At 46.8% G+C, this 22,747-nt stretch overlaps 2 protein-coding genes across 5 annotated transcripts in view; one reads left to right on the forward strand and one right to left on the reverse strand.

Annotated features, from left to right (window-relative positions):
- Positions 1–5,225: 5,225 nt before the first annotated feature.
- LOC146822163 (uncharacterized) overlaps positions 5,226–22,747 on the reverse strand; it is a 42,153-nt gene continuing 24,631 nt past the window's right edge. For 2 of the 4 annotated variants that reach the window (XM_085613297.1, XM_085613296.1), the window contains 2 exons: positions 22,570–22,694; positions 5,226–7,654 (listed from right to left, as the gene is read on the reverse strand). In XM_085613297.1, the coding sequence (XP_085469423.1) occupies positions 5,305–6,273 (969 nt within the window). In that variant the 5' untranslated portion in view covers positions 6,274–7,654; positions 22,570–22,694 and the 3' untranslated portion in view covers positions 5,226–5,304. Of the gene's footprint in view, positions 7,655–22,295; positions 22,450–22,569; positions 22,695–22,747 lie in introns of those variants that run through there. The other 2 variants (XM_085613295.1, XR_014963241.1) reach the window with 2 other exon arrangements.
- SNX17 (sorting nexin 17) overlaps positions 22,539–22,747 on the forward strand; it is a 199,095-nt gene continuing 198,886 nt past the window's right edge. Inside the window, exon 1 of the mRNA XM_085613293.1 lies at positions 22,539–22,673. The gene's annotated coding sequence lies outside the window, so the exon portion shown is untranslated. The remainder of the gene's footprint in view (positions 22,674–22,747) is intronic.

The raw sequence follows: 22,747 nt of genomic DNA on the forward strand, positions 1-22,747 counted from the left end.
CAGGATTATTTGGAACAGTTTTGTAAAAAGGTCGACCCACCATTCCGGTCTTGTTTTTATTATTACAGCCGGTAAGTTATCTGGGCCTGCCGCACCGATGAGCTTCAAACTGGCTATTATACTTTTTATGTTTTCTGAGGAAAAATATTCTTTTATGTCCTCTCGCAACGGCGTCCAGTCGATAACTCTTGGATCTTCTTGCGTTGGCCATTGCCCATAAATTTCTCCCAGGTAACCCACCCAATCATCTTCTGCAACCTTACATATCAGGGAGCCGATTTTCAAACCCACACTTTCTTGGACTAATTTCCAAAACCCTTTAAAGTCCTATTACTTTGTGCATTTTGCACAATATGCACATAGGTTTTGTAAGACTTTTATTTTATGCAGCCAGCTACAGAAGGATTTATTAGACATAATGTTAAAAGAAAATCAATTTAAAATATTTTAAGATTATCCAAGTCCCCAAAAAGATGAGATATGAGATGTTAGAAGGGTTTTGTAAAAGAAAAGCATAATATTATAGAATGCATGATATTCCCTGTGTAAATCCAGAGGCCTATTTGGATCAACTCGAAATGGAGCATGAATGTATTATGGACCCTGCAATTGTAGCTTGGTGAATTCTTGATGGTTTTGTGAAATTAGAGGACTTCCTAGCTAATGATTAGTGGAAAACCTGAAGTGAGATTGAAGATCAGACCAGGAGCGATAGAACGTGTCTTAGAGAACCGTATACTGTGTTTTACAGCTTATTAATCCTAAAACCTTATTATATAGAATGGAGTGGTTAGCAAATTTAATCAACGCTCTCCACTTACTAAGACTGTGGAATAAAAGTGCATCTAAAGGAGTAGATGTATAAACCCAGATCGCTGCTAAATGGCTAAAAGAGCAGGGTGGGAGATTGACCAGAGACAGTTGGCAGAGAATGAATGAGTTACATTTTTCAACTCTGAAGGGGGCCAATTTTCGTAAAAAGCATTTTTGTTTTACAAAATGGTTCATACACAGGACCCCCTTAGTTTTTAAATAGGCTAAACAGGGAATGCCCTAATCAATATTTTAGGTGTAGTATAGTTAATAGTGGAGATTAGGTGCACATAATATGGAATTGCAGCAATTTTAGAGAGTTTTGAGAGTGTGCTTTTAGATTTTTATAGATTCAGCTGCAAATATGAATCCCCCAAAATCCAATGCTCACGCTTGTGGGCTTCTACCCCTCGTTAGGTTTTACCATGAGACATCAGAAATTGTTATTTATTTTGATGGTGTCTGTAGCTTCCTCCCCAGCCTGGGTACCCGCTAATGACTATGCCACACACGGAGCTTAGTATAACACGTTGTGAGAAGGGGAGGGAGGGGGGAGAGGCCTAACCCTTGCAAGAGAAGGACCCCGAGTCAGTAGTCGCAAAAGAGAAGAGGTTTATTGTTATTGACCAAGTTTCAAAGTTCCAGTTTATAAAGGAAGAATACACGAGCACCGAAGGAGTGGTCTGTCTCCGGGATCTCGCAGGTCTTTTGTGTGGTCTGGTCCGGTGCTTCGCCTTGTCAAGCAGGGATGCCTCCGGAAGTAAGGGGTTCCCTCGATGACTCTCAAAGGAAGAGAAAGAAATATAGCGGAGGTTAGTCCCAACCCGGGACTTTATAAGGGGAAAAGAGGAGGAGGGGAAGTGACGGGATCACCAGGGAACCTTTCACCGGTAATTGGAACACTCTCGTGGAGGGGTGCACTGGGTGTGATGGATACGTCAGCCACTCGTGTTGGGATCCCTCCCGTCACCCACCCCTATCGGGTCCCTCCCCGTGTGAATAGGAGCCCTCCTAACTTGGCTCGTACCTTGTGGTGCCACACTTCTCCTGAAGTGTGGCGGGGCGGAGAGTGGTCCCGTTGGCCTCCTGGCTTGCTCTCGTTCTGGAACGACGTGACAGCTGGGCTTCCTCCCTGTTCCTCCGGCGAAGACACGTCCTCCTTCAGATCCTCCGGCTGGACAGCGAAGACTTCGGTGTACCTTCGGGACGGCTTCTCCTCTCCTCTCGGCGTCGCCCTGAGTTCTTCCGGGCAGGGCTCTAAGAACTTCCCCAAGACGTCTGATTGGCTGACGGGTAGTGACGTCAGAGGCGGGGACACCTCCTCCCGGAATGTCTGTTCCCCCTTAAAGGAGTCGTGTCCGTCCTGTATGCGGGGCGGAAATGAACACGAATTAAAGTCACTCGGCTCGTGGCCAGCCGACTCGTGGCAGGCAGGGACTTCCTGACACATCCCTCCCCCGGGATTTCCCCGATCGGGGGAAAAAGGAAACCGGGACAAAAAATCAGCATTCCCTTGGTCCCGAACTTTCCGGTGGCGAACCTCGATTTGGAAGGGTTGTAGAGCCAGGAACCATCGGAGAATGCGATCGTTATGACCCCGGTTCCTTTGAAGCCAAGTCAGCGGGGCATGGTCAGTGTATAAAACAAAGGGTCGCCCCTCCAAATAGTATCGGAGCTTGTCTACTCCCCAACGGACTCCTAGGCACTCCTTCTCAACAGTGGAATAGGACACCTCCCTAGGGAACAGTTTCCGACTGATGAAGATGATAGGCCTTTCCAACCCTTCTGGATCTGCCTGAGACAGGACCGCCCCTATACCCACCCCAGAGGCATCGGTCTGGAGGATGAAGGGTTTGGAGAAATCTGGGGATGTTAACACGGGTGCAGAGGTGAGTACTGTTTTTAGGGCCTGAAATGCATTGGTTTCCCTGGGAGTAGGTGCCGGTAATCTAGGAGATGTCTGAGTTTTCTTTAGAAGGTCAGTGAGAGGACCAGCTAAGTCGGCAAACTGGGCAATAAACCTCCTATAATAACCCGCTAAGCCTAGGAAAGCCCGTAGATCTCTTTTGGTCTTGGGATACGGGACTTCTAAAATAGCCTTCACTTTTTCGGTCTGAGGCTCTAGTTTCCCGTCTCCCAAGACATACCCTAGATACTTCACTTTCCTGAAGGCTATTCTGGTTTTCTTGGCGTTTATGTGAAAGCCTGTTGTCCACAAACTGCAGAGTATGTTTTCCAAATGGCCCAAATGTTCCCCCCAGGTCTTACTATAGACGACGATATCGTCTAGGTATGCGGAAGAATATTGAGTATGAGCGGCTAACACCGTGTCCATTGCCCTCTGATATGTTGCTGGAGCCCCGTGGAGGCCGAATGGGAGGACCGTGAAATGATAATGGCCAGAAGGTGTAGAAAATGCTGTTTTCTCTTGGTCCGAGGGGTTAAGAGGAATTTGCCAGTACCCCTTGGTGAGGTCTATAGTGGTGATATAACGAGCCTCCCCAAGACGTTCTAGCAATTCATCCACCCACGGAAGGGGATAAGCGTCCTGTTTGGACACCCTGTTTACTGCTCTAAAGTCGATGCAAAATCGAATACTGCCGTCTGGTTTGGGGACGAGTACAACCGGAGAACACCAGTTGCTGTGAGAGGGCACTATAACCCCAGAGCGCAACATTTGGTTGATCTCGTCCTGGAAGGCCTGTCTTCTGGCTTCGGGAATTCGGTAGGGTTTTTGTTTGACTACTGTTCCAGGAGAGGTGGGGATGGAATGTACGGCTATATTCGTTTTCCCAGGTTGATCCGAAAAGACGTCAGGAAATCTGAGAAGAAGGGATAACACGTCTTCTCGTTGTTCGTTTGTGAGGTCGGGGTTGATGGGGGTGTCATGCACGGTGTGATTGGCAAGGGTGAGGGAATGGACTGCGTGTGGAGGTTTTCCCAGCCATCGTTTTAGCAAGTTTATGTGACACATTTGCGTCTTGTTACCTTGGACTTGCAGTACATAGGTGGTCTTACCGATTTTTCGTATGATCTTAAAAGGGCCCTTCCACTCTTTTCTTAGTTTATGAGTTGATGAGGGCAACAATACTAGTGCCCACTCGCCGCCATCCAACTCCCTCCACTTCTTGCCCTGGTCATAAAACGTTTTTTGTTTAGTCTGGGCTATGGCCAGGTGCTCATGTGCCATAGTTCTCAGTTTGTGCAACCTGGTCTGGAGCTGTCGGGTATAATCCAACAAGGCTTCTGCCTCCTGTACTCCCTCCCTTTCCCAGCTCTCTTTGGTGATCTCTAATAGGGTTCTCGGTGTTCTGCCAAACAACAATTCGAATGGGGAGGTGCCTAGACTGGCTTGTTTTTGGCTCCGAAGGACAAAAAGAGCCAGGGGTAATAACTGATCCCAGTTCTTTCCATCCCCAGACAGCAGTTTCTTCAAGGTGAGCTTTAGACTTCCATTATACCGCTCCACCAATCCATCCGTCTGGGGATGGTAAACCGATGTTTTGATATGAGTAATATTAAGTTGTTTACAGACTTGGGTCATTAAGCGGGAGACAAAAGGGGTTCCCTGGTCTGTAATGATTTCGCGAGGAAAGCCCATCCGAGCGAAAACCTCGACAAGTTTTTGGGCGATGGCTGTTGAGGTAGCTGCCCGGAGGGGAAAGGCCTCCGGGTATCTGGTCGCGTAGTCCACTAAGACTAATGCATATAGATGACCCCTAGCGGACTTAGGCAAGGGACCGATAAGGTCCATGCCTAGTCGATCAAATGGTTTACCGATGATAGGCAATGGATTTAGAGGTATCGGTGGGGGGACGTAAGGGTTTCTTCTTTGGCATATCTGACATTCTTGGCAGTAGCGTTGAATTTGGGCATATATCCCCGGCCAAAAGAAATGTTGCAAAATGGCTTGCCCTGTTTTTTCCACACCTGAATGACCTGCAAGTAAATGTGCGTGTGCAAAGAACAATATCTGGTCCCTAAAGGCAAGCGGTACCAGGAGTTGGGGCGCTGAGTCTGATTTGGCCATCCTATATACTAACCCATTTTTCTCGATAAAGGTGGGGTAGGTTATGGGATCCTGCCTTGAACGGGCTACCTGCCAGGCGTGAGTAAGAGAGGAATCGTTGAGTTGTGCGGTCCTAAAATGGGTGTCCCTGGCCCAAGGTTCAGAAGCAAGAAGAGACTTATGGGGGATGCTTCGCACGACATCAGACATGAGGGTGAGGAAGCCTGGATTATCTGTCCCTATGATCACAGGTTCGGGTAAAGTAGGTAACACCCCCACGACGACTTCGGTTCTGGTGCCTGAGCTAGTGCAAAGGGTGATATGGGCTATGGGATACTCTCGTACATCCCCATGTACGCATTTTATGCGAACGGTTTTCCCTGTTATGAGGCAGGAGGGGGGAATCAGGTCTTTTCTTACCACCTAATGCCTACACCCTGAGTCTAGTAAAGCGCGAACCACCCTCCCATAAACGGTGACACTCACGTAGAAGACTGGACCGGTTTCTCTGGCATATAGAAGAGAATGTGGGGCACATCCATAGGCTCTTCTTCCTTTTCTTTTCTTTTTCGGCAATACCTGGCTATGTGTCCCCACTCGCCACAGTCATAACATTGAGGACCAGAAGCGGGTTGGAAGTCTGGTTTAGGCAGCCGTGGTCGGTGAGGTTCTATAGGGGGCTTTGTGTATTTCTTATCCGGCTTTCCCGGGATGGTCTTAGTGGGTCTTTCCACGTCTCGTACCAGAGGGCGTCCCTGGGCTCTTGCATACGACGTAGCCATGTCTATGGCATGTTCAAGTGTTAGGCCGGCATGTTGTCTTAACCAGCGTTGGGTTCCATAAGGTAGCGCTTCCAGGAATTGCTCTAGGTAGATCTTATTCATTACGTCCTCGAGATTGCCCTCCTGAGGCTTGAGCCAAAGGTCGGCAGCTGCTTTTAGTTTGTATAAAAGAGTCTTTGGAAGGTCGCTGGGGGTGCCGCGTTCTTGGCGGAACTTGAGTCTATGGGTCTCTTCATCCACCCCTAGTCGATCGAGGACATACTGCTTTACCAGAGCATACCCTGAAGTACCGTCTTTGTTGATCATTTGATATGCAGCTTGCGCATCCCCTGTTAAAAGAGGGGCAAGGTAAAAAGGCCACCTTTCACCGGGCCAAGAGCTTGCCCTAGCGGCTCTTTCGAAGTTCAAAAAGAACGCTACCGGATCATCCCCTGAAGTGAATTTCTGTAGAGGGACCACCGTTCCTGGGAGAGGGGCACTCGCTCTCCCTTGTCCTAGCGCGACCATGAGCTGATTTTGACCTTCTGCCAACTTCACTAGGCTATTGGCTTGGGTTTGAATGGCAGAGGTGAAGGTCGCGCGATCGGCCTCGGCTTGAGTGGAGGTCTGTCCTATCGCCCACTCGAGCTTATCCTGACCTTCCTTCATTTGTTGAATTAGGAGTTCCATCTTGTATCAGAGGATGGTCACCACAACTCCTATCTGGCTCGCCACTTGTGAGAAGGGGAGGGAGGGGGGAGAGGCCTAACCCTTGCAAGAGAAGGACCCCGAGTCAGTAGTTGCAAATGAGAAGAGGTTTATTGTTATTGACCAAGTTTCAAAGTTCCAGTTCATAAACGAAGAATACACGAGCACCGAAGGAGTGGTCTGTCTCCGGGATCTCGCAGGTCTTTTGTGTGGTCTGGTCCGGTGCTTCGCCTTGTCAAGCAGGGATGCCTCCGGAAGTAAGGGGTTCCCTCGATGACTCTCAAAGGAAGAGAAAGAAATATAGCGGAGGTTAGTCCCAACCCGGGACTTTATAAGGGGAAAAGAGGAGGAGGGGAAGTGACGGGATCACCAGGGAACCTTTCACCGGTAATTGGAACACTCTCGTGGAGGGGTGCACTGGGTGTGATGGATACGTCAGCCACTCGTGTTGGGATCCCTCCCGTCACCCACCCCTATCGGTTCCCTCCCCGTGTGAATAGGAGCCCTCCTAACTTGGCTCGTACCTTGTGGTGCCACACTTCTCCTGAAGTGTGGCGGGGCGGAGAGTGGTCCCGTTGGCCTCCTGGCTTGCTCTCGTTCTGGAACGACGTGACAGCTGGGCTTCCTCCCTGTTCCTCCGGCGAAGACACGTCCTCCTTCAGATCCTCCGGCTGGACAGCGAAGACTTCGGTGTACCTTCGGGACGGCTTCTCCTCTCCTCTCGGCGTCGCCCTGAGTTCTTCCGGGCAGGGCTCTAAGAACTTCCCCAAGACGTCTGATTGGCTGACGGGTAGTGACGTCAGAGGCGGGGACACCTCCTCCCGGAATGTCTGTTCCCCCTTAAAGGAGTCGTGTCCGTCCTGTATGCGGGGCGGAAATGAACACGAATTAAAGTCACTCGGCTCGTGGCCAGCCGACTCGTGGCAGGCAGGGACTTCCTGACACGCGTCTTTATTCTTCTGCATGTTACAGCAAACCTAGATGACAGGCCTTCAATTCTCTTTCAACTCTCTCATCGAGAGGACAAAACCAGACTCGGTCTTGGAGAGCTTATTTCGTGGCAACGATTCCACGACGACCTTCATGGGCCACTTCAGTTATCTGTTGTCAGAGAACAGGCCTTCTTATGTCACAGGCAGTTAATCTTTGACATTTTTAAACTTCTGGTATTCACAGTCACTGGTCTCACTGGTCAAGTGTGCTGGTTCCAAGACTGATGTGTAACAAGGTCTTTTAGTTCTAACAGGTCATTTATCTTGACTCGTGGCAGTGACAATTTTCTCTAACGAAATGGCAGCTGATGTGCTTGATTTCACAATGAAAGTTATGTAGGCTTCATCCATCTTTGAAGGGTACCATGGCACTGTAAAGGCACAAGAGAGAAGTATTAGTCAGGTTTTTGATATTTCCCTGGCTGGTGCACACTTGTGTAGTTTTATTCTTGTAATCGTAGACCCCAATGTTCAATTCGAGGAGGTATCTTTGTCTTTGGATTGCCCAAGATGGTTAACAATGATTGATGATCTGTCACAAGCATGAAAGGCTTTCCATATAAAAATATGTGGAAATGTTCACAAGCCCACACCATTGTTAACCTTTCTTTCTCAGGTTGTGATAAGCTTGCTCAGTTGGGGACAAACTTCTGCTCACATATGCCACAATATGTCTTCAAGCATTTGGGTGTCCGCTGTACAAGGATTGTGCCTAACCCAACAGGGCTAGCATTAACAACAACCTCGGTATGAAGTATGCCATTTCAGTCACGTTGTCAATAGCTTGTTTGATTCTCTTGAACAGGGTTCTCCAAAGTTGATTCTGGAGGGCAGGATCCATGCCATATTTTTAGCATATCCCTATTTAGTTACATGTAGTTTTCTTAAATCTGGAATTGATCCGGCCCTCCAGGACCGACTTTTGAGAACCCTGCTTTATGAAGTTTTGCTCGCAATTATGTGACCAATGAAATGAAACATTCTTTTTTGTCACGTCTCTTAACAAAGCACTCACGGTAGCAAAGTTTTATATGTATCTAGAACAGTAGCTGGCCATGCCAATGGAACAAACGTAAAATTGAAACATCTTGGGGGGGACTGACAGTTGACAACACTTGACTTTAGCTGGATTGGGTGTCATACCCCCATCAGAAAAGATATGGCCAAAGAATTTTAGCTTTGTCTTATGGAACTCACATTTATCAGAATTCAAAGTCAAACCTGGATCTGCAAGTAAACAACACACTTGTGTGAGAGCTTTACCGTGCTGTTTCTGTGTAGCTCCAAAAATCAATGTGTCATCGCCATAATTAAACGCATTCATGACAGCCTGTATGATACATCGAATGACATCTTAAAACAGCTCTGCAGGTGATAACAGACTGCAGCTTGGTCTTTTGTATCGGAACAGACCAATATGTGTAGAAAAGGTTGTAATGTCTTGAGTTCCGACTGATGATATCCTTTCTCCAAACCAAGGCGACAGAAGACCTTTGCACCATTCAATTGTGTTATCATGTTGGCAATGTGCAGACCTGGAAGTCAGTCTCTAATAATTGCCTTTTTTGCCTGACGCATATCCACACAGATGCGTTCAGCTCCTTCACTCTCTTTTTGGGGTACTATCACTATGGGAGAAACCCATGGCATTGGACCAGTGTAACACTCAATGGTATCATGTCTGAGTAAGGATTCAAGTTCTTTTTCGACAGCTTCCTGTCAATGAAATGCAGTTCATCTGTATCTCTGACCAATGGGACAGACGTTCTTATTAAGGTGTAATTGTACTTTCATAGTCTTGACTTTTTCCAACCCATGAAACACATGAAAGGGACTGACTTACTATCTCGTAATGAGCATTCATGTTATAGTTCAATTATATCAGTCTCATATCAGCAGCTGTGCTGAAACTGTAAAGAGCCCCTTTATGCCTTACCTTGAAGTGCATAAATGGGTGCTTGCACATTTGTTATCTTGTGTTTCATCTTTGCTCCAAATGTACCTTGACTTTTTTTCTTTTTTTTACTCTTTTTTCTTGGATTACATCCATTCACAGTTGTGTGATACAGTGGAAACCTCACAGTAATATAGCATTCAGTTTACAATCAAAGTCCGCATTTTTAAGTTACGTTGAAAAGCTCGCCCTTACAAGTTTACATTATCTTCTCTTCTTACATCTCTCCTAAAGAAAGTTCTATTTCTTGGTATTGCTGGGGTATGGACCTGGCCTCTATGTGCATTCCATCTACTCCAGATCTGCTCCAATTTTGGGGGGGAAGCCTCAATTCTCATAGATGGTCTTTTCTGCGACCATCAACCAGTCCATGTCTTTTTCCCATTCCGCTAATGTGGGTGATTCACCTACCCCCCCATTTCCGAGCTATATTCCGTTTAGCGATGGCAAAACCCAGTGTTACATATGGTTTGTTCCTTACTTTTGAGGTCTGTCTGTGCCCATATATTTAGAAGACATAATTTGGGTGTGTGTTGGAATTCCTTTCCACTGATCACCTGCAGTTGTGTTATCACCACCCCCCCCCCCCCCAGTATTTCTGAATGGCAGGACTCTCCCATATTATATGATAGAATGTTCCCTCTGGTTTACACTGCCTGTGCATATGGAATCTTCTTTTCTTTTCATTTATGTCAGAGTGGTGCAGGAACAAATACTTTGTGTGAAGGATTTTAAGTTGGATTAGTCGCAATCTGGAGGTTATGGCCACTTCTCTAGGGGAGGCTAATGCTTCCTGCCAGTCGTCTTCTTCCAGCTCTCCTATGTTATTTTGCCATCTCTCTCGCAGTTTCAGAAAAGGATCTGGCGTATTATTGAGTAATTTCCTGTGTGTCATGGAGATTACTTTGCTGTCTATGCGGTCATTTAGCAGTCTGTCCTCCAGTGGTGTCGATCCTAAGATGTCTGTACCCTGTGGGATGGCCGCTCTTGGAGCATGTCTAATTTGTAGATGTCTATATGCCTCGGATGCTGCCATATCGCATTCCGTTTGTATATCGACAAATGGTTTGACATTACCCTTTGACCACAGATCACCCACCCTCGAGACGCCGTTCATATCCCATTTATCAAATCCAGGACATTTAATCAGTGTAACTAACCTCTCAGCATCCCATAGTGGCATGGATTGGGCCACTTTATTCCACCACCCTGGCCTTTTTGTCACTGTATGCCAAAGATGTACCTTGACTTTTTAATGGCGTAGATGCAGCCCATGTATACACTTTGATTTTTGATGGCGTAAGACGTCGCAATGGAGATAGTTCACTGTATTTCTACTCAGGCATAATGTTTATCTACGCAGCAGTTGATAATAAAAGGCATTGAGCAACTGTTTACTTTTAGTGTAATCTTCGGACAATGTTCAAATGACTTTGGTGCTTTTTCATGCCAACTTGTCTTTGACCGGCATTTCTCTTCACATGCTGCCAGTCCAACATGCACACGTTTCTCTAAGGTAAACATTGACAATGCAACACCATCTTCTTCTCTTTCACTTGATATTAATACTGAAGAATGGTTTGAAGATGATTTAAATGACGATCAGCTTTGTTTGCTGTCGACTTGTGGGTATGCGTCAAATATTACTTCTGGAACATTCGGTGCCCATTTTGTCTTCGCACTGTGACGCACTTACTTTTTCCTTCACCTTACAAACTTTTACAAAATGGTTCTCCTTCCTTCAGCTTTTGTTGATCTGTCCAATGGCGGGGCATTTACCTTCGCCTGAAGCACAACTTCTTTTTGCATGGAGACATCACATGTCCTTCTGCCTTATACTTTTGCTTACTTTTCATTTTCATGACTGACTCACTCTGGGGAACTCCGGACTACATGTCAGCAACTTGTCGATCAGCCCGCTCTTCAGCTCTGCTAGTCATGAGAACTTGCTCCAGGCTAAAAGTTTCTCTCAGCATTCGTCATCAGAATGAAACTGACAGGCATCCATCAATAACTGTGAGATGTTAGCTTCCTCATCATTAAATTCATTGAACTTACAGTGTTTGATGAGTGTATCCAGTTTCTCAACAAATGTGTCGATGGTTTCACCAACCTTCTAACATTCTTGACTGGAAATGTATATTTCTTAATCTACATTTGATATTGGATTGAATTTAAGAGTCAAGGCTGCTTTGATTTGATAGTATGTAGTTTCGTCAGCTCGCAGCATTTTCTTTATGACTTCTTTCATACCTTCACCAGCAAGATTCTTAAGGTATTTGATAATGTTCTGGTTATCGGCTTCTTCTATCCCATCATTGAAATCATCAAATGTCTCCACGCAGTCCAACTGTTGCTAATATTTAGCTTTTTGGCAGTATCGAATGGTGGTGGTGGTTTCAAGAAGGCAGCAGCATTGTAACCATTTATGAGACTGGCTGATACTGAGGGTGGAGTTTTCGCTGACACGGTCTGCTGTCGGTTAGGACTTGCTTTATCCATACCGACTCTAAAGCCCTGTGCTGCGCTGACCTCTGGGTCACCCTTGACAGTCTGTGAAATCTTGACCTCCCTCTTGGTCTCCTTGGGAGGTCTTCACTTTTCTGGAGACCTTTGGAGTTGCTTTTAGCCGCCACCCGGCAGCTTGGGTGGTGTGCCGCTTTGTGTATGGATGGCTCCGTAAACAGAACCCGGGCACTTCTCCTGGGACCACTTCCCCCAATGCTGCGGCATGATGTCTCTTTACTCAGGTCTGATAAGCAGATGATCATTGCATATATTTGAATTGCTTTGCCTTTAGGTGTCTCTTTGTACTGTCTGATACCTGGTTGATCTCTGTCCCGCAATCTTTCAATTGGCTGTCACTATTTGCTGCTCTTTCAAAACCTGGTTGTATCTGCTTTTAATGTTATCACTCCATGTGATGTATATCTATAAGTAGCGTAGTAGCGAGGTTCCTCTCTTTCTCTCTGCAGTTTCTCAGCAAAAATGTGTAGACTTCTTAGGGAAGCTTTTGTTATTGTCAAATGCTTTACACTGGCTGGAGTTGCACTTTGACTCTACATACGCCAAACATTAATTCTGCACTTCGACTGAGGCACACGTGGCACTTACAAGAAGTTTGCTGGACCACAGCAAACTCTGGGAGAGCACTGTCGAGCTTTGGGTTACTAATCCCCTATCTCATCGCCAGTTGTAGCGTCCTCTACAGCCTGGGTACCCAATAATGACTACGCCACACATGCATCTTAGTATAACACATCTTTATTCTTCTGTGTGTAACCACGAATCCAACATTCTAAACCTGCATTCACTTTACTACGCTCTAACATTTACGTCACAGTTCTATGGAGTCCATTAGGAGCCAAAAGGGTTCTGTCATCGCTAACTCATATGACACTAGACTGGTGGCACAATCATTACTTCTACAGAAGTGGAGTTCCAAGCCGGTTCCCTGCTTTTCAGAATGGTTAGAGAAATTGAAAAAGGTGAAGGAGAGGGAGAGAGGGAGGGAGGGAGGGAGAGAGGGAGAGGGAGAGGGAGAGAGAGAAAGAGCTCTTTGCCACATCGGGTAGCACAAAGTAATTGCATAAATGATGGGCTCTTTTCACTGCGAATTAGTAAAACTCTGAAACTCCTTGGAAGATTTGGAGTCTTTCTTGTTTGATGGGGGAAAAGTGGATATGATTTTGTAAAGGTCTTCTATAATTTATTGTAGATTGAGTATGCTGCATGCTGTGCAAGGGGTATCTAATCTTTTTGATAGATCAATGCTGATTTTATGAAATGCTGTGTTGCACCTCCAAATGAAAAAAAAAAGATCATAGTGAAATAATTATGCAACTCTCTCTGGTGATATCAAATACGCTTATGTGAAATACGTTCGTGTAAATCTGGTAGATTGGAAAACATATAAAGCCAGGCCTGCCAAGTATCATGCATCAGGGACTACTCTAACCCATTTTAGTGCTGGTGTCAGTATTACCACACTAAAATGCATTAGTCACGCATTATGCTCCACCACACGATGAGGCGCGCTTATAATGGCAGCTCAGCTGCATAATACAAAAGAAGCCTGCTAAAATTGGCTTGTTTTGCCTGCCTCCGACATTTTTGTCTCACTACTGCTGCCTAAAATTATTTTTTAATTCTCATTGGGTATGTGTCATCAGGTATGAGTTTCAGATCAAGCCACCTGGAACCCAGCCTCTGAGTATGGGCAGCACCACGTGGTCTTAGCAGCACTGGTGGTAAGACATGAACATTGCCTCCGGCAGCAGCTCGAGGGTAGGGCGGTACCTTGCTGTAAACTGGCTTTTGACTGCACTTCTGCGGCATAGAGCCTAATTATCATCTCAGACCAGCAGCGCAACAGGCTGGAGTTTATGAGGTGAACACTGTTGTTTACAGTAAAGGTTGGGTGCTTCTTTAATCATCAAGCCCTGGCTTAGTTTCTCTGGTCCGACCAAGTAGTCAGCAATGCATGATGATCATAAAATACATCTGAACAGCCGGATATTTATACATTATCCAGTCAGAACTGCATCCCTATGTGAATTGGTATCATCTTGCCATCTTCTGTTAATTCTGGCAAGGCGCCACAATAATCTTGTAGCATTTGATCACAATTGGCACAATGGCAGCGGCGCAAGGTTTGTTTTTTCCTCTTATTACTGAGTGGCCTGCCAGACAAGTTGTGCTGCCTGGGGCACATGCTGCGACCCTCATAGTGCAGTGAAGGAGGTCGAACTGGCAGGATCATGTTGTTTTCCTCTCCGTCTCAAGTCCTGTCAGTTCCAGCCCAAGCTATTTCTGCCACCCCAATGAGGTTGTATCATGATATAAATGTGTGGCTGACAAGTCAACAACTCTTCACCACTCACCAGCACTCCAGGAATTTGTCTAGAGGGTCAGGGGGCGCACAATTTGTCCATTCCCAGAGGAAGTGGCTGCGCCCTATAGATAGACTGTCAGCTGGGAAGATTGACCCCTGTCTCCACTTGGGAAGAAGCCTAAGAGAGACACTGAGACCATGCCTTCTCCAAACACAATGAAGCTAGCAGCAGCAAATAGGCATGTATGCTGCAAGACCAGATTCCAAAATCCAAGAACAGGCTTCTTCCATGGTATGCATCAGACTCAGCCTGTCTGCAATTAGCACAGCATGGTGCACCAGTCTATAGCATTATAGTGACATACTCGTGGCATAGGCGTACTCACCGTTGCTACTACATTATCCAGAGATCTATGGGGCTATTTGCTGGTATGACGAGCAGTGTGCGACCTACTTTGTTTATGTATTTAAGCTCCCTCGAGCGATTTGGGCTGACGAGCCTTGGTTCTGCACCTGCACGCCGTAAGAGGTATTTTACCTTTAATATTTTGGCAGTCTACTTGGCACCCCACACACCTACCTGCTCCCTGCTGACGAGAGGCAATTACCTCGAAACACGTGTCCAGGGATGGCATCATAGTGACATACTCGTGGCATAGGCGTACTCACCGTTGCTACTACATTATCCAGAGTTCTATGGGGCTATTTGCTGGTATGACGAGCAGTGTGCGACCTACTTTGTTTATGCACCAGTCTATAGCCCTTGGGCCCCCAGCACACCCGATCTGAAGATAGCTCAGGCAGCCAGGCTGTGGCAATCAAGCTACGGGTTATTATTGTTCACTTCAACAGAGCTGCACTGAGTCCTGCCAAGAACCACACATCAGGCGTTAGACTAACGCATTTTAATGTGGTGGTCCACATCACCGCATTAAAATAGATTAATCACGCATGTACAGGGCCTTGACCATCTGTGCAGAGTGAGGGGTGAAGCAGCGTGGCAGCGAATATCGGAGCTGCATTTAATTATGGCAGGGCTATGTCCGAGTGCTCACTGCTGAATGAGGGACAGCTGATCCGCTGTGACTGCCTCAGTCTGTTACGTGTCCTGCAATGTTAGGCCTGACTACAGTGACTGGACATTGACAGCTGCAAATCTTATTTTCCCTTATTGCCAGCCTGCCCAGTCAGGCGCCGCCCTGCGCAACCCTTACGTTGTTCTGTGCCGTGCTGTCGAGCTTGAACTGGCGGGCTCGGATTCCAGATGTTTCCCCCCTTAATGCAGCTGCCCAATCCAGTCCATCCAGACATATTTTCTGCGGCCTGAACTGATTTGACCTTTTCCCTCACCATTGAAGCCCTACGGTGATGATGTGCCTTTTGTCCCTGTCTGGTGGCGAGGCTGTGACTGCAGGCCTAACGTGAGCTGTGGCATAGAGAAACCCCAGCAGAGAGGATGCCTGCCATGTCACATCAGCAGCATCAAGGAGCCCTGAAACCAAGTTACAGGAGTGGACCCGAGAGCTGTGTTGTTTCAGTCCCTGCAATATCAGTATGCAGCGTGGCCCTGGCTGCAGCACATGATGCGAGCAATGGCACTTCTCCATGTATGAGCCAGTGAGCACAGCAGCAGGGAAACGCAGTCAAGAGGTCCGAACTGAAAAGCAGCACACAGGTCAGATCATTTAGAAATAGATGCATTTCCATTTTTTACCTTGCACAAATATGTATTTGTCTGCAGTTACAGACGTTCAGTATTGTTTCCTATAACTTGTTCAATATCTGGCGTCTCTTTTTAGGTCTCGGCTCGAAGGCTGCGCTTGCGCAGTCTCGCTCCGAGATTTAATGTTTTGGAGAAGAGGGGCTTGCACCCGCCCCTCTTCTCCCCTCTTCTCCATTGGCTGGCCTCTTGAATGCTGGCCAGCCATTGGAGAAGAGCTTCGTCACTCCGAACAGGCCCCGTCCTTTTCGGATTCGGGGGCGTGTTTTTTTCAACTTTTCTGATTATCTCCTCCAGCCAATGGCAAGAGGAGAGAAAAGAAAAACACGCCCCCGAATTCGAAACCGCCGCTGCCTTTCTCCGAGGCATTTCTGCTTCGCCTCGGAGAAAGGCGGTGGTGTGCTTGTTGCGTATGTTTGGGTGTCGTATAATGTTGCAAAGTAGTGTAAAGGCCGTGCATGGTATGGTGTAGAGTTGGTGCATGTATGTTTTAGAGTAGGGTGATATTGTGTATATGGGTGCTAGGAGTATTATGGCTCAGGTGTTTTGCAGGGTGATGCCAAATCTGTTGTGATGCATAAGATTGGTACTGTCGGGTTCCGAGTACATGATTTACGTCCCTTGCAGGTCACCCCTTCTCCCTCCCCTGCACCCAGGCATGGGCTATGACATCATCAAGCTCTGCTCTCTCCTTTTCATTAATGAAAGCCCCCCTCCTTTCATCCCCCTCAAGCGCATGCGTCCTGGCGGCGGAGTGGAAAAGGCTGAGGCTTCCGGTCGGGTGTCATGGCGGCTCCGCTGTGATGGCTGCCGAGGGGAGAGCAAGCAGCAGGGAGGAGGAGGAGGCGGAGGAGGCCTAGAGAGCCGAGGCCCCCGGAATAGCGCTGAGCACGGACAGGAAGTGCGGCCACAGCAGCCCAGAGGGCGGGTGGGCGCCCGGACATGGCGGCTCACAAGCCGGTGGAATGGGTGCAGGCCGTGATGAACAGGTTCGATGATCAGGTAAAGGAGGGTCTGGGCTGAGGCTGCCCGCAGAGTCAGACTGGGGATGATGCGTTACTATGACCCTGCAACCCTTTCTCGCGCTGCTGTCACCTAACAAAATGGGCTTGAGGTTGCCCTCGCCTTCATCCTTCTATGTCGCCCAATGCATGTATACTGTATGCATGTTCTCTGCTGACTATCTCGGTTCTAGTGCATGTCATCCATTGCCCCATGTTTATTTATACCCACTCCTTCTGCCCTATGTTCACATTCTCGTCCGTCCTAAATGCGCCCTTTCCTTTAGACGATTTCTCCTTGCTCATCTGTTTCATCCAATGCATCTGCTTAGCATCTCTACCTATGGATCCCGCCCTCTCAGTGCTATTTTTTATTTTTCTTGTGTATTGCTCCTCTCTTCATGCTCTCCCATCTCATGAACACCCTCCCGCCCCCATATGTACATCTGGAAGCCCTTCTGTGTGATCGCAACGTGCACTCCCTTATTATCATGCCCTCCTGCACATTTGAACTGTGCATGCTCACTCCTTGTGTCCTCATGCATTTTCTCACATCCGTTTTGCGTGCATGCTTCCTTCCTTGCACATGATTCCCTGTTATCATCCTATATTCCCACGTGTATTCTCTTGTGCTCCCTCCTAGCATCTCTATCTGCACCCCCTGTTCTTCCCTCGCTGTTTTGTCATACTAAATTTCACCGCATCAACTTATTGACCCCCTCATGTGTATGCTGCTCAGTCCCAGCCAGCAACTAGCCCCCTTCCGACCAGTGTTTACCTCTCCTGTCATCAAGCCTAATCACTGCAGCTCGCGCCCTGTTATGACTATTTTGTAGCCTCCTTTGAACTCTTCAGTTTCTTGTGCTTGTCCACCCGTTCCCACGTACCACTCTAGATTCCGTGCTCTCTCGCCCAGAATGGCCTTACTAAATGTACTTATTTGTGGTACTTCACTGGAACTTGGGCTGCCCAAAAAATCATCGCTTCTGTCCCATTCTTGCTGCCTGTAACGCCCTGAACGTCTCAGGATCGTTTAACAGACACGATAATGAGGACGCAACCACTTGTGAAGGGTTAGTTATTTTAATGAAGGCAAAACTAATACAAAGAATAAACAAAAGTTATAGTCACTGGAATCCTCCAGGCTAAGTACGTTACCAGCCCACATCACGGATGGTCCTAACCGTCCTCTGCATATACGCCGATCCCGGCGTATGCCAACAGAGGGCAGAAATGAAATGGCCGACAATGCCAATCGGTAGGCTGTGAGGGGCACGAAGAGTGTTGGGGAGAATCGAGGAGTCAGGGAAACACCCAGCCGTGGTCTCTACCTGAAGGGAGCAGCCGCTCAACCTCTTCCTCAGACTGCACCGGGACGCGGAGTCACCTCCTGGTGATGCGTCACCGATACCCCACTCAAAAGCAAGAAGACTGAACCGAGAGCAGCCGCTCGATCGATCCTGTGGACTTCCGAGTCTGTAACGCGGCAAACACCTCCTGGTGTGCGTTACCGCTGGCAGTCCCTGTATCTCTGGTCGGGCTGGGAGTTACGACTCCAACCAGCAAAAGCGCCACTGCGCCTTGACTCAGCCGAGTCAAAAAGCGAAGCTCAAAGGTTGACCGGTAGAGCTTCCGGGTCCTTCACAGGTGACGATGGGGCAAGACACGGCCCAGGGAGTAACGACTCGATCTACCTCCGTTCTTGCCTTACTGGAGCACCACTCCGGAACACTGCTCTTCACAAAGCAGGTACGTCGGTGTAAACACAATATCCGACAGCGTCGTACCTCCCGGTTCCTCCCTTTATAGGGCGTGTTTTCCTTGAGTTATGTAACAGCTCTCCTGTTTACATAAGGGAGTGTTTTCCTTGAGTTATGTAACAGCTCTCCTGTTTACATAAGGGCGTGTTTTCCTTGAGTTATGTAACAGTTCTCCTGTTTACATAACCTCTCAACCGCTAAGCATCCTGGGGGATGTAGTCCGTTTTCGCTGGTTACCGTTTTCCTCCCCTCGCATGACAGGAATTCTTGACACTGCCGTTCCTACCTTTTCCATACCTATAACATAGCTAGACCAGTCACCCCCGTATAGCCTTTTGCATGCGTGTTTAGAGAGTGAGCAGGGAGCAATCCTTTATTTTGTGTGTTGCGAGGTTGCTTCATCTCTCCGGACTAGCCTGGCATTTTCAGCCACTCCTCCCATACGTTGCCGGGCTTGCCTTACCCCCGGGCTCTGCTTCTCTATCCGTGTTTTCCTTGTTTGTGTTTAGGTGCAATTTCCTCTCCAGTTTCTTTTGCTGAACCATGCTTGAACCACCCTAAGCAACATACTGTTATTCTTTCTTATGCACTTGTTAATCCATTAGCAATACCATCTGGGTTTTACTTTTCCTCTAAACTGTATTGTTGGGCTCAACGTTTCCACAAATTAAATTATACATTTTAACTTTCTGAGAAGGCGAATCATTATTTTTTCTCTTCTCCTTTCTTTCATTGCTGATGTATTCCTGATCCCTGTCCAGTTCTCTTATTCTGATTGACTAAATCAAAACAAATTAGCAATCCCCTTGCTTCCTCGTTGCATTGACTAGCACCATTACCCCTTGTTAGCACTTGGATCTTCCCTGCTTCCTACTTGCATCGTTGATCCTGATTTATTTGTTTTTGGGGTCCAAAGCCATCCCTCATCTCGTCAGTCTGTCACATTTTTTTCTTACATATTTTGTGTACACTTTATTATTCACCTTTTCTGAATAAAAAAGGATTCCCGTTTAGCCAGCTCCAAAATCCTTTTGGAGTGGCTGTACATGACTGCATGTATTTCTTGTTCTGCCCGCCTTTGTGTTTGCCTCTTGCCCACCCAGTCTAGTTGCACTTGTAAATGTTTGGCTTGACCTTTCCCTTCTGTTTTAGCTGCCTTGTTTGCTCGATGCCTACTAACTTTCTTTTGCTTTTTTTTTTGTATTCCTTCATTTTCATTTGGGTTGCAACTCTATATTCTGTACCTTCTATTCCTTGTTGTAAACACTCCCATCTTAGTCTTCGTTATTGGTTTGAAGTTGTTTTGGATGATGGTAGGTTGTAATATTCTTGCAGTACCATGTTGGATGTGTTGTCGCCCAGGGCTAACAATGCACGTTTAGTCGGATTATGTTATGGTTGTGTTACTGACTGCAATGACTAAAATTCTTGTATTGCTTTCTGTGTTGAATTCCTTTACTACATGTTACATTTTGATCTGCTGTGTATGCTTTGGTCTTGCATTTGTCTTCTATCATGACCATGGTCTTTCCAACAGTGTTTGTTTCTTAAACCTGGTTGTCATGCATTGTCTTCAAGTTTGTTTCACAGCCTGTAGTTGGTTGTGACTTGTGGTTGCACCATCAGCTAAATACAGTTTATGTACTGAGGTAGCTTGAACACCTAGTTCCGTCTCTCCTTAGCTGTGTTCCTCCAGTGTTTGACTTGGTGTTGCTGCCATAAGCGTTGCATTGGGTGCGCTTAAATATTCATGCAAGGGGTGGGCTGCTTTAGCTCAGTCCCGTTCAGTGATGCTTCTTGATTTCATCTCTCGCCCACCCTCACACTCCAGAGAGTGACGGGGTTCCACAATGCTGATTAAACAGACCTGTGATATCCGCCCTTAAGGATGTCAAGGCATTAGTGTATACGTCTGGGATCCATAATGTCCAACTCCCAGAAGCATCAGGGGTGTTTGACAATGTCTAGTCTGGGCAGATGTTGTAATGATCTCTTTTAGGGGCTATTGCAATATACTTCGAATGACAACATCTAGAAATACCAACCAGCAATATTTTGCTGCAGAAAAGGGAGACTGTTTTCGTTACGGTCTTGCATTGGAGTTAGAGGTGTAGTCAGATAGTGTTAGTAAAAAGTTGAGACCTATCAATACCTTCTCCTGCGCAAAAGGGAGTCTCCTTCCTTAGTTGTAAGAGTTGGCATGCATGTGCACTGGTTAATTTTATGTGCTAGTGATGGTACCAATAACATTGCTACCTTTGTGCCCCATTGTTCACGCATACGCCTGACAGTCCAGGAGGAGGCAGCCCTTCATGCCTTCGTGGGTTGCTTAAGGACACTCTGGGAGGGGACCTCTGCAAGCTTTTATTGTGCTGACCATTGAGGCGATTGGAACATGCTCGATCAATGCCATGATATGAATATCTCGTTTCTTTTGAGGCAGTCTGGTGTAGAGCTGGTCGATGTTTTGTTTAGTGTGCATCTGACTCATTCTTGTTTGTACAAGCTGATGTTGCATTTTCATCTTGTCCCTCATTTCGACACACACACGGACAACATTCCCAAACAGCAGCCGGAAGCCCGATGGTGTGTTGTCATAGCAACCTGGAGAAACGATGCCGCCCGTGGCGCCCAGACTGTTGTGGGGCTGGGGAAAGCTGAGGCCCGGTGGCGAAGGGACGCTCGTTATTGGGATCCGGTGACGCCGAGGTCAAGCCTCACCAAAAGATAGCAACCGAACCGTGAGTATAGTGCGGAGAAGCAGAGTGTCCTGTTTGGGCCACCGTACTTGGTGCGTAGCACTTCTACTGCTCTTCTCCGTGAACTTAGCTGTCAAATTAAGTTGTTCTTACAGTATGCTTTTTAATGATGTTTCATATTGTAATGGTTGTAATTAGTCATCAATAAACAAATACTGGTGCTGGGCACTGGCACCAAAGTGGAGGTGTCTAGCATAAGTCCAGGACTCCTGCAATAGGTCTCGCATTTGAGAGTGATTAAGCTATTGACATTGTAAATAACAATGCCGTTTCTTTAAATGTTTTAAAAACAAAAAACATAAACAAAAATAATGTCATGAGCAATGCCAATAGCTCTAACTTTAACAATGCCGAGACCATTGCATTGTAAATGCTTGTTTATGTTTCTAAGAGCTGCGCGCAATTTGACAAGAAAACCATTTCCATGTTTGAAAGTGTGAAACCCACTCTTATAGCGGCCCTTTAGTCCAATAACAATGTCCATGCTGAGAAGGGTTCAAAATACAGTTAATGGGACAAGTAAAACTACCTGACCCACGAATGAATGACCAACTTATAAAGTGCAAAACAAATTCCCAAAATGCTAAGCGCCACTGCCAAAAAAGTCAAGACTTGGGGGGTGTTGCACTGGTCATAGGAGCAGCAGATCAGGAAAAGCTGATTAATTTTCACATTACTCTAAAAACAGACAGCACATTTTAAAGGCTGGTACACAATTTACCTCGTAGTTCAACTCTTCCTTTGTTACTTCTTCTCAATAAATGTTTGTTTAATGAATATTTGTAAATTCTAGCCACTTGATTGATGTTTGGGCTAATTGTATACTCATTGAGCGATGTGCTGTCATAAGACCTATTTATAAGAAGGTAGCTGTCACAAAGTGGCGGATCCGCTTCATGACGTATGTGAGAAGGAAGAGAAAGACGATCAATTTCCCTCTTATATTACGTCTCTCCTTTATTTACAGCCCAACTGTTCACTTACCACCTTCTAGAGGAAGACAGCCCCTTTAAGGAACAGGACTTCCGTAATTCTTTCTCTGGTGACGTCGCGGGGACAGGAGAACCAATCGCAATCTACCCTCACCGGGAGAATTTTTTGAAACCCGGAAAGGCAGAGAAGGGCGGTGTTGTCCTGAGTGAGAATAAAAAGCTGCCATAGCACAAGCAAGAGGAGAGAGATGCGTGCAAGTCTTCCTGAGTACACAGCAACCCGGAAATCCACATTGGACAAACTCTGACGACGAGACCCACCATACCCTCACTCGAGGCACAAAGAGACGTCCATCCTAGACTCGCTGAGAGAAGCTGATGGTGTCGCAAGCTGTCCCCCCACGTTCCTGGAGGAACGTGGCTCTCCCAGGTAAGAATTCATCTACGGGGCCTGGAGGGGAGAAGGGTGGAAAGGGCAAACAAGTCATAAAAGGGAACAAGGGA

The sequence above is a fragment of the Triturus cristatus genome, chromosome 6 (genome assembly GCF_964204655.1).
Source record: "Triturus cristatus chromosome 6, aTriCri1.1, whole genome shotgun sequence".
Lineage (NCBI taxonomy): Eukaryota > Metazoa > Chordata > Amphibia > Caudata > Salamandridae > Triturus > Triturus cristatus.